This window comes from Gigantopelta aegis, chromosome 3 (genome assembly GCF_016097555.1).
Source record: "Gigantopelta aegis isolate Gae_Host chromosome 3, Gae_host_genome, whole genome shotgun sequence".
Classification (NCBI taxonomy): domain Eukaryota; kingdom Metazoa; phylum Mollusca; class Gastropoda; order Neomphalida; family Peltospiridae; genus Gigantopelta; species Gigantopelta aegis.
The window spans coordinates 5,067,994-5,085,937 of NC_054701.1; the positions used below are offsets into that span (position 1 = coordinate 5,067,994).

Consider the following 17,944-nt stretch of genomic DNA (forward strand, 5'->3'; position numbering starts at 1 on the left):
CCTGACTGTACGGTGTTATTTCAGGCCCCGACAACAAGGTGCTCAACGAGCTGTCTGACTGCCGGCAGTACTGCGCGGAGGGTCTGTGTGAGGCGGAGGCGTGCGGGGACGTGGAGATGCAAGCCGAGTTCTATGCGCAGGCCGCCCACCTGAACATTATCGAGGGCAAGAGTCTCCAGCACACCACACAGCTGTTACTGGTGAGACTTAGTCACACTTAGTCACTTGGTGCTCATTAGGTGTCACATTATCCAGAGTCTGCAGCACACCACACAGCTGTTACTGGTGAGACTTAGTCACTTGGTGCTCATTAGGTGTCACATTATCCAGAGTCTCCAGCACACCACACAGCTGTTACTGGTGAGACTTAGTCACTTGGTGCTCATTAGGTGAAACATTATCCAGAGTCTCCAGCACACCACACAGCTGTTACTGGTGAGACTTAGTCACTTGGTGCTCATTAGGTGTCACATTATCCAGAGTCTCCAGCACACCACACAGCTGTTACTGGTGAGACTTAGTCACTTGGTGCTCATTAGGTGTCACATTATCCAAAGTCTCCAGCACACCACACAGCTGTTACTGGTGAGACTTAGTCACTTGGTGCTCATTAGGTGTCACATTATCCAAAGTCTCCAGCACACCACACAGCTGTTACTGGTGAGACTTAGTCACTTGATGCTCATTAGGTGTCACATTATCCAGGGTGTATACTACCAAATCAAATCCCATAGACGACAATAGTAACATATGTGGCTAAAACTCCTACCTGCAACGTATCAACCGACATAAACGCCACAGATATAAATACTACCACCCCTTACACTTAAAGTGAATAAAAAAAAAATGGGGGTCAAGCTGCTCGTTTCTGAGATAACGGATAGCGTCTATGACTACCCTAGTTTCGCACAAAATTCGAGTACTTTTTTTTACAGGTACCCCATACATGTTTCAAGCACAAGGCTACTTGACACATTGGTACTAGATGAAATAAAATTGCAATTTTTTTTACCCAGATGAAACTATTATTTTTTACAACCAACACACTCACATTTATAACCAATCACAGGACTTGTGGTGTTCACTTCTCTATCAAAAGTTCGGTGCACCTCCAACTTTGACCCAGCCGGAAGTTATTTGGTTTAGTACTACCTATACTGATAACATACATTTTTCAAAAAGTGTCCAGCTATGTGTCTTTATGACAACCAGGATCTGGTGTATTCTGACATAAACTGACAACCTCACTGAAACTGTTGTTTCTACAGTGCAACCTAATATAATGTACACCTCAAAAAGCATATATATTGCATATAGTTTTGTACAAATGCAATATGTCATATTAAACAACAAAATGTTTTAAAATAAAACTCCTGAATATATTTACTTTCAGTTGGGTGTGTGTACTCAGGTATATATGTAGAGACAACAAAGATAGTCAGAGTACCTCTACCCCTTTAAAGAATGCCATTAAAACACATGCACTTGATTGACCCCTAGATTATGAAGACCTTAACAGGCACGTCAAAGAAATATCAGTATTAAAAAAATACACTGTCTGAGGAAGGAAACACAAACATGACTGTACCCGTATGAAGTAATGACTTAATGTCCTGAACATTAGTGTTGGGAGGAAATCCTGTATGCTGGGTGTGGGTGTCTTCAAGTTACCAGGTGTGGGAATTTCAAATCCATCGGCCATGCTGATTTTCATAATGAACCATCAAAACTATTGGCAGCCACCAATATTCCTGACTATATTTTATTTATAGCCTATTGTAGTTGGAGGTTTTAATAGTTGTGATATCTGGAATAATCATGCAGCTTTAACACAATTATTTTTGATTAATTACTGAAAAAAACTATTTTTAAATGACAAAATTACCCGAACATCTATTTTCTTGCATTATTTTCTAATCCGGATGAATACAATATGTACATTAGATTTATTCCTACAATCTGTAATCCAGCATTTTATTTAGCTAGTAACATTAGGTAATACAGCTTTAACAATAAAATAAATTATCAACTTAATCCAAGGCAGATAATACAATCTGAAAAAATTGGTTCTGAATCTAGTATAAACTAAAAATGCTTTTCATGAGAGCAAACTAAGTGATTATTAAGAAAAAAAAATGATCTGGAGATCTAAGTATATGTTTAACAACCTTATTGTTATATACAAATAAGAACAGAAGGCACAATAGTGACAACAAATTTAATTATGTTTTTGGTAAAGTTTTTCTTCAAATTTACTTTAAATTTTGCATAAAACTACAAATTTGTCTAAAATATAACTTAGCACCCTATAAATATGTCAAAATGACAATAAAAATCAACTTCTTTACAAATTTGAGTTTTCAGAATTTCATACATAAAAAATTAACAATGTTAATGGAAACTAAAGACATTAACCCACTATTGGCACATGCTATTTTTAATATAAAAATAAATTGCTATTAAAATCTTAGTTCAGGTTGTCTATATATATAATACCATATTTAAGAGCAGTTGTATATGGCAAGTCAAATACCATGTAAAAAGAAATTATTGAAATCTTTACAGTATGAATTATAGGCCAAAACCAACTTTTCTTCAGTGCTAACTTTGATTCAAACTCCATTCAGAGCCATGTACAGAGATTATTGTCAAGGTCAAGGTCATTGTGAACTTGCATGATCGAGTGATGGCTAATTAATCAACCAGTATAGTTTAATTAAATAAAATGACAAAATCATAATATTTTTTATTATGCACTGAATATGTGCTATAGGGTGTATACTACCAAATCAAATCCCATAGACGACAATAGTAACATATGTGGCTAAAACTCCTACCTGCAATGTATCAACCGACATAAACGCCATGGATATAAATACTACCACTCCTTACACTTAAAGTGAATAAAAAAAAATGGGGGTCAAGCTGCTCGTTTCTGAGATAACGGATAGCGTCTATGACTACCCTAGTTTCGCACAAAATTCGAGTACTTTTTTTTACAGGTACCCCATACATGTTTCAAGCACAAGGCTACTTGACACATTGGTACTAGATGAAATAAAATTGCAATTTTTTTTTACCCAGATGAAACTATTATTTTTTACAACCAACACACTCACATTTATAACCAATCACAGGACTTGTGGTGTTCACTTCTCTATCAAAAGTTCGGTGCACCTCGAACTTTGACCCAGCCGGAAGTTATTTGGTTTAGTACTACCTCCAGAGTCTCCAGCACACCACACAGCTGCTACTGGTGAGACTTAGTCACTTGGTGCTCATTAGGTGTCACATTATCCAAAGTCTCCAGCACACCACACAGCTGTTACTGGTGAGACTTAGTCACTTGATGCTCATTAGGTGTCACATGGTCCACAGTCATCAGCACACCACACAGCTGTTACTGGTGAGACTTAGTCATGTGGTGCTCATTAGGTGTCACATTATCCAAAGTTTCCAGCACACCACACAGCTGCTACTGGTGAGACTTAGTCACTTGGTGCTCATTAGGTGTCACATTATCCAAAGTCATCAGCACACCACACAGCTGTTACTGGTGAGACTTAGTCACTTGGTGCTCATTAGGTGTCACATGGTCCACAGTCATCAGCACCCCACACAGCTGCTACTGGTGAGACTTTAGTCACATGGTGCTCATTAGGTGTCACATTTTCCAAAGTCATCAGCACACCACACAGCTGTTACTGGTGAGACTTAGTCACTTGATGCTCATTAGGTGTCACATGGTCCACAGTCATCATCACACCACACAGCTGTTACTGGTGAGACTTAGTCACTTGATGCTCATTAGGTGTCACATTATCCAAAGTCATCAGCACACCACACAGCTGTTACTGGTGAGACTTAGTCACTTGATGCTCATTAGGTGTCACATGGTCCACAGTCATCAGCACACCACACAGCTGCTACTGGTGAGACTTTAGTCACGTGGTGCTCATTAGGTGTCACATGGTCCACAGTCATCACGTGTGATATACAGAAAGGATATATTGTTCACTTCATAGAATTCAGGGAGCGGCATTTAGCTCCGTCGGTTGAGTGTTTGCTTGAGGTGCTTGCATCACAGGATTGAACCACCTCGGTGGATCCATTCAACTGATTGGGTTTTTCTCGTTCCAACCAGTACACCACAGCTGGTCAGATGCCATGGTGTGTGCTTTCCTGTCTGTGGGAAAGTGCATATAAAAGATACCTTGCTACATTAGAAAAAATTTAGTGGTTTTCTTTGATGACTACATGTTAGAACAGCCATTGTACCATGATTGGTATATCAAAGGCCATGGTATGTGCTATCCTGTCTGTGGGATGGTGCATATAAAAGATCCCTTGCTGCTAATCGAAAAAGAGTAGCCCATGAAGTGGTGACAGCAAATTTCCTCTCTCAATATCTGTGTGGTCCTTAACCATATGTTCGATGCCATATAACTGTAAATAAAATGTGTTGAGTGCATCATTAAATAAAACATTTTCTTCCTTCACATGTCAGAATTACCAAATGTTTGACATCCAGTAGCCAATGATTAATTAATCAATGTGCTCTAGTGGTGTTAAACAAAATTTCAGAAAAGTCAAAGCATGTTCTGGATCTGGTCACTGACAGTGTCCGAGGTTAATCCCTGGGTGGACATGTCTCAACGTTAAATGGATATGGGATAGTTGTTTGGTTAGCTTACTGTAAATTAAGGCACATAGTTGTCTGTAAAATCATCATTATTTTCTTGTGACTGTCGTACATCTTCCAGTTCACTCTGCTGACAGTTTTCTGTTAGTTTGTCATACTCAAAGTTACACATCAGGGGTTTGGTTAAGAAATGTTCTCCTAGATGAGAAACCCAGTTGCTGAATGCTATATTTAAATATTACAGGCATTTTAATCAAGTGTGTGACAGTTCTGATCCTGTATATGGTCAGTTAGGCATTTCTTTTGTGGATGTACCGGTTGACTGAATCAAGTGTCATGTAAAGTGCAGCAGTAGGTTCAGATGTCATCAGTGTAACCTGGTCTAAGTAGAAGATATGGTAGCGAGAAAAGCTGCCTTGTCATATTAACTTTGGTAATTATGACGAATATACTCAGTGTACTTTGTCTTGCAGAATGCCATTGAACACCTGCACAAACTGCCCACTCTGTCGAACGTCGGGGAGCACCTACTGGCCGTCTGCCTCATCTTCAAAATGGACCTGGAGGCTGTGAACCGACCGGAACACGACTCGGACCTCATCCTCGAGAAGTCGCTTCACAACTACATATACGCTCAGAAGATAATCCTAAAGCAGGTGTGTGTGGCACAATTACAACACCAATAACAACCCTCCCAGCACAGTGTAATAATAATTTCAATAATCCTATGTATGCATATGTATTAAAATTAGAACTACCCCTCTAATGCTCTCTACAAAATCATAATTACTATAATACTTTCAATAATTGTTATCCAGGTGTTTTTATTAAAATTCCAACAACCCTTCTAACCCCACATCTACAAAATCATAATTGCAGTTGTCTTGTAAGAATAGAAAAAAGTCAGCTACTTATAAATAATCCTAAAATAAGTATGTTTTATCAAATTAACAATAATCTGTAATCTGACGTATATTGCTGGATATCTTCATGAATTAACTTATAAAATACTTTGTTTATAAATTAGAATGTCACATTAGGCATTTTTATCTTAAATTATGGGGTTTTTTTAATTTATTTCCTTAAAGAATTAATTTATGAAACTTATTCAAAGGTATATCTGTAACATCATGTTAGGAATTGTAAAACTACATATAATTTATTGCTTTTACAGATGGAAAATCTCGGCCAGAAGATCGAGCACTACAACCCAGAGGGTGAGAAGTGTCACTTGTCGTCCCCGGTGAACCCGATAGAGAACATCTACCTGCCGCACATGCTGCGACTGACCCAGGTCAAACTCCGCATCGGACACGCCATGGCTCGCAGCGCTGCACGCAAGATCAGGAGTGGGTCAGTCGGTGCTTTTAGTTTGAGTTCTGTTGTGTGTGTGACCCAATTCAGTGTCATTTATTCTGTGTGTTTCTTTTTGTATATCTCATCTATAACACGGTATTCACTTATAACCAAAATGTAAGAAAAAGAGGATCACATTTATGAAGCTGTTTTTTACAGGTGTTTAAGCATTGTAGATACATATAAATCTGTCTTGTATAGGCTATGACGTCATTGAGTTTAACATGGAGAGTATTACATCGTTGGTAATATATGACGTCATATTAATGCAAGTTGGTTAGTTTTAGATTAATATTTTATTATTAATACATTGATTATATAAGCTATCTCGTTAATTTTTAGTGAAACAGATGCTACAAATATGATAGTGTAGTTTATTTATGATAAAATAATCAAATAAAGAAATTACTTTTTCAGTCATCTTTGTTTGTTCATGTAAAGTAATGGGTATACTTTTTCTATCCCACATGACCACATATGATGGAGTTTATTAGTATAGTAATTACAGGCATGTAAGACAAAAACTGGCTTTGTCAATTTAGATAAATATTTGTTCTATGGTTAACCTACTTCATTGATGCTGGCTTTCTTCCATACTTCTTATAAACGAGGTAATCTTTTTAATGTTGTTAATAGTCCCCTCCTGGTCCAACTGTAGGGGATTATAGGTTTCATCTCTATTCTTCTGTCCTATCTGTCTATCTGTCACACATATAGTTTTCCGGGGGGTTTTCACAGTGCCTTGAGATACTGAGCTGATATTTTCTGTTGAGCTTTATCATGTACTAATACAGATTAAATCATGTCAATTAATCCATTTTTCACAGAGATACAAATGTTTGTTGGGCCCAGTAGGGGACATGTATTGCTTTAGCAGTGTTATCAGAATTATTGTTAGTTTAAGAATTGTGTGTTGTAGCATCGACTCAACAGATCACACTGTTCTGTGGTCCAATGCTCTTGGTGTTCTGACCACTGCTCTGGAGATCTCGAAAATCAGCATCACGAGAGAAGCCAACCTGGAGGCGGAGATCCTCTTCATGATGGGTAAATAATGCTGGCTTTGCTCAGTGCTTTACCTATTGTAGCCTTTATGGTCAGATTACAGTGGCAGGTATAAGAGGGGGTGGCCTGGCCCCACCTAAAGTTTGCCACAATTATATTTTAATTATATTTTTCACTTTGGAGAATCTGAGGAATCACTTTGGCAATGTTCGTGGCCTTCGCCACGTGTCATGCCTCCCACCCCCAATGGGTTTTGTGGATCCGTCATTGGAAAGCATACATTGCAAGTGTTCTCTGGAACAGAATTAGCTCTGTAGAAACTCCGTGAATCTGGTTTAGTCATTCTTTCACATTACTAGCATAGAATAGTTACTTTAACCATACCTGGTCTCCAGGTTAACAAAATGTTCATATTTGTTGCATTCAAACTAGGTGAACAACTGGAACATTGTTTGGAAACGTCACTTGATTTTGTTTCTTTCCATCTATAAGTGTTTGATAAAAGGTTTTATCTCAGTTTCTATCGTTATCAACTATTTCTTGACTACTGCTTACATTTCTTATTCGGGGTGGGATTCAGCTCAGATGGTTGAGTGCGCACCTGATGTACTTGTGTTGCAGGATCAGAGGTGTTCTCGATCTAACCAGTGCACCACAACTAGTCAAAGGCTGTGGTATGTGCTTTTCTCTATGTGGAAAAGTGCATATAAAAGATCCCTTGCTGCATTAAGAAAAATGTAGCGGGTTTCCTCTGATGACTACATGTTAGAATGGCAAAATGTTTGACATCCAATAGCCAATGATTAATTAATCAATATGTTCTAGTGGTGTCGTTAAACAAAAACAAACGTTTAACATTTCTTATTTCTCTTCTTTTCTCCTTTATCTCCGACTGTTTACAGGAAAGGTCCAGAAAATGTTGGTTCTTATTGGGAAATTTTCTCCACGGGCCGCTGTCAGCACACTGTTGGATGCTATCAAGATATCTTACTGCAACGACCATGATCTTGGGTAAGTAACAATAGTATGGATTTATAACATTCAGCACACTGTTGGATGCTATCAAGATATCTTACTGCAACGGCCATGATCTTGGATAAGTAACAATAGTATGGACTTATAACATTCAGCACACTGTTGGATGCTAGCAAGATAAATTACTGCAACGACCATGATCTTGGGTAAGTAACAATAGTATGGACTTATAACATTCAGCACACTGTTGGATGCTAGCAAGATAAATTACTGCAACGACCATGATCTTGGGTAAGTAACAATAGTATGGATTTATAACATTCAGCACACTGTTGGATGCTAGCAAGATATCTTACTGCAACGACCATGATCTTGGATAAGTAACAATAGTATGGACTTATAACATTCAGCACACTGTTGGATGCTAGCAAGATAAATTACTGCAACGACCATGATCTTGGGTAAGTAACAATAGTATGGATTTATAACATTCAGCACACTGTTGGATGCTAGCAAGATATCTTACTGCAACGACCATGATCTTGGGTAAGTAACAATAGTATGGATTTATAACATTCAGCACACTGTTGGATGCTATCAAGATATCTTACTGCAACGGCCATGATCTTGGATAAGTAACAATAGTATGGACTTATAACATTCAGCACACTGTTGGATGCTAGCAAGATATCTTACTGCAACGACCATGATCTTGGGTAAGTAACAATAGTATGGACTTATAACATTCAGCACACTGTTGGATGCTAGCAAGATAAATTACTGCAACGACCATGATCTTGGGTAAGTAACAATAGTATGGATTTATAACATTCAGCACACTGTTGGATGCTATCAAGATATCTTACTGCAACGGCCATGATCTTGGATAAGTAACAATAGTATGGACTTATAACATTCAGCACACTGTTGGATGCTATCAAGATATCTTACTGCAACGGCCATGATCTTGGATAAGTAACAATAGTATGGACTTATAACATTCAGCACACTGTTGGATGCTAGCAAGATATCTTACTGCAACGACCATGATCTTGGGTAAGTAATAATAGTATGGATTTATAACATTCAGCACACTGTTGGATGCTAGCAAGATATCTTACTGCAACGACCATGATCTTGGGTAAGTAATAATAGTATGGACTTATAACATTCAGCACACTGTTGGATGCTATCAAGATAAATTACTGCAACGACCATGATCTTGGATAAGTAACAATAGTATGGACTTATAACATTCAGCACACTGTTGGATGCTAGCAAGATATCTTACTGCAACGACCATGATCTTGGGTAAGTAACAATAGTATGGACTTATAACATTCAGCACACTGTTGGATGCTATCAAGATATCTTACTGCAACGGCCATGATCTTGGATAAGTAACAATAGTATGGACTTATAACATTCAGCACACTGTTGGATGCTAGCAAGATATCTTACTGCAACGACCATGATCTTGGGTAAGTAATAATAGTATGGACTTATAACATTCAGCACACTGTTGGATGCTAGCAAGATAAATTACTGCAACGACCATGATCTTGGATAAGTAACAATAGTATGGACTTATAACATTCAGCACACTGTTGGATGCTAGCAAGATATCTTACTGCAACGACCATGATCTTGGATAAGTAACAATAGTATGGACTTATAACATTCAGCACACTGTTGGATGCTATCAAGATATCTTACTGCAACGACCATGATCTTGGGTAAGTAACAGTTTAATGAGTATGTTGGTGGATATTATTAAGATTGTGGTCTAAGGTTAATAACAGTATACTTTTTGATGCTATTAACAGGATAATTATCATGTTTTTGACACTTGATTTGCTTTAATAACATGTTGCTTTGACAAGTTATTCCTGTACAGTGTCCTTCAGAGCTTCAGCGTCTGAATTAAATTTAGTGTTTTTAATTATAATTAAGAGTAATACTTTAACTTTAACTTTAATTGTGATATAAAATAATGTATTTAATTCAGTGTTTTTATTGTAATTTAGAGTAAACATTAACTTTAACTTTAACTGTAATGTAGAATAATGTATACTGAACCGCAAAAGAAACGCGAGATTTTTAAATGTTATTTCTATATGGTAAATTATAACAATTTATTTCGGGGATGTAACTGTCAATATTACAAGACATGCTGGTTTATGACTGAGACCCAAATTGCAGGTACCCTTTCAACTTTCCATGAAACGACACGCCAAAACGCACCTGTCTCGAAGGCCGTGGGTGGCAGTCGCAAACAATTGTCATGAAAACCGAAATGCACGTGCATCTCGTGGAGGTTATGGGTATAAAAAACCAACTTGAACCGCGTTCCTGGCATTCGTAATTTGCACGCATCAGGTATGACCCGATTGTCAGCAGCGCAGAGAGAACAAGCTATCGGCCGATTGCAAGCCGGGCAGCGTGCCCTGGTTGTTGCTAACGCTTACAATGTCCATGTCAGCACCATCCATCGTCTACAGCAGCGGTACATCAACACCAACAGCACTGCAGACAGTCACCGCAGCGGGCGCCCCCGGGTGACCACGCCCAGGCAGGACCGCTACATCAACCGGCAACACCTCCATGATCGCTTCAGAACGGCCAGCATGACAGCTCTCGCGACCATTGGCACTGGACAGCGACCCATCAGTGACGACACGGTACGACGTCGACTGGCCGCCAACAACCTGTTTTGCCGACGTCCCGCTCGAGGACCTGTCCTCACCGCCCGCCACCGTCAGATACGACTACAGTGGGCTACACAGCACCAACATTGGCGGCATCAACAATGGAGGTTGATAGTCTTCTCTGACGAGAGCCGATACTGCGTTTTCAACTCGGATGGCAGAGTGAGGGTGTGGCGTAGGAGGGGTGAACGCTACAGAGACGCATGTGTCCTGGAGAGAGACCCGTGGGGTGGCCAAAGCATCATGGTTTGGGGTGCTATAGGCCTGAATCAGAGAATTGGGCCCCATTTGTTCCAAAATGTTGGTGCAGGCAGAGGGAATGGCATCACAGCGCAGCGCTACGTTGACCAGATTCTAACACCTCACATAGTGCCCTTCTTCACGCGTCACCATAACCACGTGTTCCAGCAGGATAATGCTCGCCCCCACACGGCCAGGATCACCATGGACTTCCTGCATCAGCACAACATCAGAACCATGCCGTGGCCGGCTCTCAGCCCTGATTTGAACCCAGTTGAACACCTGTGGGATGAAATCCAGAGACGGCTTAACCAGGTGGTCCCACGGCCGACAACTCGTGTGCAACTGGAGGCAGCTTTCCTGAGGGTGTGGGCACAGGTGCCAATGGCTTTTGTGAACCGCCTCGTGCACTCCATGTACCGACGGTGTATGGCCGTTTTGAACACCCAGGGAGGACATACACGGTATTGAACATGTCACACCCTACAATCTCGATGTGCTGGATCCCCCCACTACCTGAACACAGACAAACGACCCAGAGACTGTGGTCAAAGTGCATCCAATAAATTGACTTTATCAGATTTTTCAAAATTTATCTTTGATATTAATAAATTGAAACATATTTTCTCAGCCACACATGTGTCGCGTTTCTTTTGCGGTTCAATATATTTAATTCAGTGTTTTTATTGTAATTTAGAGTAAACTTTAACTTTAACTATAACTGTAATGTAGAATAATGTATTTAATTCAGTGTTTTTACTTGTAATTTAGAGTAAGACATTATCTTTAACTTTAACTGTAATGTAGAATAATGTATTTAATTCAGTGTTTTTACTTGTAATTTAGAGTAAGACATTATCTTTAACTTTAACTGTAATGTAGAATAATGTATTTAATTCAGTGTTTTTACTTGTAATTTAGAGTAAGACATTATCTTTAACTTTAACTGTAATGTAGAATAATGTATTTAATTCAGTGTTTTTACTTGTAATTTAGAGTAAACTTTAACTTTAATTGTAATGTAGATTAATCTATTTAATTTGGTGTTTTTAATTGTAACATAGAATAATGTTTGAATTTCATGTTTTTACTTGTAATTTAGAGTAAGACATTATCTTTAACTTTAACTGTAATGTAGAATAATGTATTTAATTCAGTGTTTTTACTTGTAATTTAGAGTAAGACATTATCTTTAACTTTAACTGTAATGTAGAATAATGTATTTAATTCAGCTTTTTTTGTCCCATAAAATAATGATTTAATTTCATGTTTTTAATTGTAATTTAGATTAATCCGCCAAGCCTACCTGGAGATTGCTGCGATCTACCTGTACAGCAGCAGAATGATGAAAGTTCAGAATGGCATCTTCCTCGAAGTCACAAGTGATGAAAAAATTCTAAGCAGCAGACACAAGTCTCCGTCACCAAAACGACAAAAGGTTTCATTTTGTGTTTATTGTGGAATCAGTTTGTTAATTTTTCAGGGATCAGCTGATTTTCTTGTTGTTGTTGTGGGGTTTTATTTTGGGGGGGTTGTGATCAATGCAATTTGTTTTTTAATGTAAGATAGACTTGTGTATCTTTATTGATTTATAAGGTTGTAAAGCTAGGAGTCCGACTGTGTTAACTAAACTATTATGGGAAACAAGAACATAACTTAATGATGAATATGCAGAAAGTAATATTTGACATGTTCAGATATATCAGCAATACTTGACAACAGTGGAGTGAATGGCATCTGTGCCACAGTGGTGAAGCCATCAACCTTAAGGCCGGGACAGCTTAGTAGGGAGACCACTAGACCATCTTCTCTCTTAGCAACCACTAACCAACTAACCATTGACCTCTGTCTTGGACAAGTAGCCTCTATAGTTGGGGTGTGTGATTTTCTTGAGACTTGTGTCAGATGAAACCTCTACAAAATGACTCGCCCAAGAAACTATTGAGTTGTTTTGTTTTCAGGGCAAGTCTCGAGACTTGTGTCAGATGAAACCTCTACAAAAGGACTCGCCCAAAAAACGATTGAGTTGTTTTGTTTTCAGGGCAAGTCTCGAGACTTGTGTCAGATGAAACCTCTACAAAAGGACTCGCCCAAGAAACTATTGAGTTGTTTTGTTTTCAGGGCAAGTCCCAGTCACCCGTGTCCAAGAGGCGGAAGGAGGAAACCCTGTTGGAGCGTGAGAACGACCGCCAGGCGGCATGGACGGCAATCCGCTGCGCCGCGGTCACCGCTCAGTCTCAACGCAGCAGGATGCAGCTCATCGGTGACGTCAAGGTGACCACACAGAAACTGTCAGAGAGAGCCCTCAAGAACATCCCAGAGTTCGCTGCCCTTGATCTTGTCAGTTCGTACGTTCTTGGGGAGAAGAAGAAAGTGTATAAAAGTAAGTCTGTTGTTCTTCCACCATGCAAAGTTAGCAAACTTTTATTATTAAGCTTCTCTATTCCTTCTATAAGTACATACTTGTGTACGTCTGTCTGTCAGTCCAGTTGCACAAAAACAGGAGCATATTTACTTTATAATCTTTATTGTTAAATTTTGTTTTTACAATTTTTATGTTATTCTTTATGTTAACTTTAAAGGCTTATCATGTTTTTCACTGCTTATTACAATATTGTTTTTAAATAGAATTTTACTTTAAGAAATGCATAGCATAGCCAAATCACTGTTATAAACTAGTTGCATTTAGTTTACTAAATATATTTACTCTTAATATGGGATGTTTGATTTGTCTTTTCCCATTATCCATCCATGTCACTGCATTATGTAAACAATTGACATATCTTTTCTTTATAGTACATAATATATACTGTATTAGTTAAATATGTGTTATTGGTTACCATAATATTGTTGATATTATCCTGTAGGTAGTGTTTTATGTCTTATTTAAACTTAGGGAAATGTCTGCTTTCTTAAATTAATAAATTATTTTTCTTGGTTCGTTATATGATGTTCTACAAAACATAAATAGACCAAAAATGCTGATTGTTCACATGTTGTTAATTTTCACTTTTGTAAGGTTTCCACTGTTCATTTACATTTTGTCAAATTGCACATTTATACAATTTACTATACTTAAGACCAAACAGAAAATTATGCAATCACATGTCATTTTCTGATCCGACAAACTCGCATGTTATGTGTTGAATCACACACACTCACATGTTATGTGTTGAATCACACACAAATGTTATATGTTGAATCACACACGTTATATGTTGAATCACACACACTCACATGTTATGTGTTGAATCAGGCACACTCACATGTTATGTGTTGAATCAGGCACACTCACATGTTATGTGTTGAATCACACACTCACATGTTATGTGTTGAATCACACACAAATGTTATATGTTGAATCACACACGTTATATGTTGAATCACACATGTTATATGTTGAATCACACACACTCACATGTTATGTGTTGAATAAGACACACTTACATGTTATTTGCTGAATCAGGCACACACGTTATTTGCTGAATCAGATGCACGCACATGTTATTTGCTGAATCAGATACACTCACATGTTATTTGCTGAATCAGATACACTCACATGTTATTTGCTGAATCAGATACACTCACATGTTATTTGCTGAATCAGATACACTCACGTGTTATTTGCTGAATCAGATGCACTCACATGTTATTTGCTGAATCAGATACACTCACATGTTATTTGCTGAATCAGACACACTTACATGTTATTTGTTGAATCAGGCACACATGTTATTTGCTGAATCAGATACACTCACATGTTATTTGCTGAATCAGATGCACTCACATGTTATGGGCTTAATCAGCACCCAAGCACATGTTAATTTTATCTGAGAAGCTTTTTCATTGTCCATCTAAAATATGGTAACAAATTAAGCTCCTTCCACTGGTTGTTTGAATAGTTTAACCCCAACCATCACCAGTATTTGATACATCCCTGAGTTATTATTATTGTTACAGTAAGTTGGGATCATTTAAATTTATGTTTATGTTCGTGCTATTCAAAATGCATTGAATTCACACACTTGTATGTTATTTGTTGAATCAGACACGTATGTAATACTGGATAAAATGTGCCAAGCAGATACCGAATGATCTTCCATTTTCCTTTGTATTCAACATCTGGACAGCTTGTGATTGATTACCACATGCATTGTTTGCTTCATGTTATTATTCTACCCACCAGAGCCAAGTACTGCTAAAAGTCCTAAAAGTCATAACCGTCCACTTAGAGTGTCGCTTCATACACCTGCATATGGTAACGGTTTATGGTGAAAGTGACAGAGTTCTGCAAACATGTATTTAAAGCTTTTTGTACTTGAAGATGATTAAGGCAAAATGCAAGGACTGTTTCAGAAATTGTTACATGATGTATAGTCATAGTTTATGTTTACTTTTGGTAACTCCTGTTTGGAATTTTCAGTCACGCTGACTACCACAAATATCTGACAATCTCAAACCTGATTTACACGGGGAAAAATTCAGTAAGCATATAAGTAAAAAAAACCCAAGAAAAAACAACATTCTTCCTCTCACAAATGTGAACATTTCTGAACAGTCCTTAGATGGTTTGACAATAACAAATAAAATATAGTTAGGAGTGCAAATTGTGAACTAATACTAATGAAATGTAACCATGATTAATCTTAACTTTTCAGGACTAGCTACCATTCCAGAGTCTCATAACAGAAAACTGTTGATTGCTTTCTAATACATGTAGATCATATTATATTGTCAGGTTTTGTTTGCATTTTCTAACACTGATGTATGATTTGTGTGCAAAAACAAGCATAATGTATTTATTTATTTATTAGTTAATTATGATATATTAATTAAATTGCAAATAACCTACATGTATGTTTTTTCATAAGATCTATTGTGGAAACAGTCTTATACTTTCTTTTTATCAGCTAAATATATTTTATTTATTTTCACATTTGTTAAGTTTAATATCTAAAATTTCAATCTTCTTTTATTCAATGTATTTTCTGATTATTGCTGTCTTTGTCATTTATGTTACTATGCAACTTATTGTAATTGTAAAAATGTAAATATGTATATTAAATGATGATGAAATATAATAGGCAACAAACTTTTTAAAAATATTTTTAAGATCAACTAAATAAAACAATGTATAGAAAATGTGTGGCCTGTATATGTGAGCAAGAAAGCATGGCGTGGACTATAGATAAGGCACTAGATAGAAATTCATTGAATGAACCACTAATTTTGCAAAAGATATCCATTCAACTCTACATTGTGCAGAGATACAGCCCTGATCATGTATTAGGGTTTTGTAGTTCAGATTTAATTAACTTTTATAGCAGTTATAGATAATCATATCATTAATTTTAATAACAAAATTTTAACACATTTATTCCTCTATTGTTGATTAGATGAGATTGAAGAAGAGTTAGCTCCCTTGATAGCAGCACAGGAAGTGAAGCAGGTTGAGACGTATGAAGATCAGATTAACAAGGCAAAGAAAGAAGCTCACGGCTTAGGATGGATTCATATACTTGGTACTACTCATGTGTTACTGTTGATCAGTAAAACAAATTGATCTTTAACAAGATGTTGCCTGGGGTGGTTTCAGGATGTCATCTTGTCCACATAGTGGTGTCCAGGGAAAGTATAGACAAAAAGGTCCATTAGGTTCATATGTCAACCAGCCCCACCCCATTCTCCCATGGGTCCAGACCACAATGTACCCCTGTATTAGAAAACAATAAGTACATTATAAAAGATTGGTTGAAATGGGAGCCTGTTTTGTTTTTGCAGTTACTCATATAGAAGATTGGTTCAGATGTATTTAGTCTTTTGTACTTGCTCGTATAGAAGATTGGTTGTAATGTATGTTGTTGTTTTTTGCAGGATACCAGACAATTCTACAGCGCTTATGCAGTACATCAACCATCTGCATCTCATCAAAGCAAAACACCAGCAATTACAACGGAGGTGACCTTGGTCCCGAGTTTGACCTGGGATTCATCAGCCATGCCCAGTTTGACACAACCTTGAACCACGACGTCGTCCGGTCGATGCTGTTTTCCGGGACATGGTCAGTGAGACTGAATCAGATGCACTCCTTCCTGAACTCCAATCTGCCCATCTACGCGTTCACGTGCTGCGCCATGGCACCGCCGGCCAGACTGAGGCTGACTCCAGTGGAAACCCGCATCCACGATCTGCCCATCACTGTGACCCCATACTTCACTTCGAGCATGGAAAATGACCCCTATGACGAAAACAGCGAGGAAACGAAGGAATGTATGCCCCCAGGATACCGTAGCGAGCTACTGCTGTCTGACAGAAAGGCTCTAGCCCCGGACAGTAACGAGCTGATCATCCAGTGGTACCAGCCCTCCCTTGAGGAGGGAGACCCACTCATTCCGGACATGGGCTCCGTGGACCGGAGGATCATCATGTTCTATGCACGATCCAAGGGCAATATGGACGATCAAGTCATATTCCCAAGCTTTCTCTGGATTTCTCATCCACAGCTTCACGATCTACACGACCGGTATGTGATCCAGCTGATGTAAATCTGTCTGTTCACATCTGAAATGATCATTATAACCTCTGTGCAGGCCTCTAAAAATTGCAAGAACTTTCATTTATGCATTGCTTGTACAAATCTAATTTTGCATAATCTATTTTTCGGTCACACATTAAATTTATGTGGACATAATGGGTTACGCAAAGAGGAAAGAGGTTACCCAAGTTCATTTGTGTATAACCCATAAGTGGTTTATGCACATTTTCAGTTCTCAGAAGCCTGCCGCAATAGTAATAAAATGATATGTTGTTTTTATTTTATTACCAGGACAATCTGTAGCAGGGTGTTCGATTGAGCATTTGTAAATTAGTCATTACCAAAATTTGAACTGGAATAAACCCAGTTAGAAAATTTGATGGTTGGAATCCTGTTCATTATGACTTTGAAGTGAGTTTATGGTATTTGAAATTATAAAGTAATATTAATATATGATTATATGGGTTTTTGTTGGATAAAAAG

The 17,944-nt window shown here is 37.9% G+C and overlaps 1 protein-coding gene across 1 annotated transcript in view; it reads left to right on the top strand.

The window, feature by feature from the left end:
* The window catches only part of LOC121367270 (cilia- and flagella-associated protein 54-like), a 117,994-nt gene that overhangs the window by 91,774 nt on the left and 8,276 nt on the right, over positions 1 to 17,944 (top strand). The window contains exons 54-63 of the mRNA XM_041491384.1: positions 25 to 200; positions 5,116 to 5,298; positions 5,817 to 5,995; positions 6,918 to 7,045; positions 7,906 to 8,014; positions 12,214 to 12,364; positions 13,048 to 13,309; positions 15,113 to 15,184; positions 16,323 to 16,448; positions 16,801 to 17,449. Coding sequence (XP_041347318.1) covers positions 25 to 200; positions 5,116 to 5,298; positions 5,817 to 5,995; positions 6,918 to 7,045; positions 7,906 to 8,014; positions 12,214 to 12,364; positions 13,048 to 13,309; positions 15,113 to 15,184; positions 16,323 to 16,448; positions 16,801 to 17,449 — 2,035 coding nt within the window. The remainder of the gene's footprint in view (positions 1 to 24; positions 201 to 5,115; positions 5,299 to 5,816; positions 5,996 to 6,917; positions 7,046 to 7,905; positions 8,015 to 12,213; positions 12,365 to 13,047; positions 13,310 to 15,112; positions 15,185 to 16,322; positions 16,449 to 16,800; positions 17,450 to 17,944) is intronic.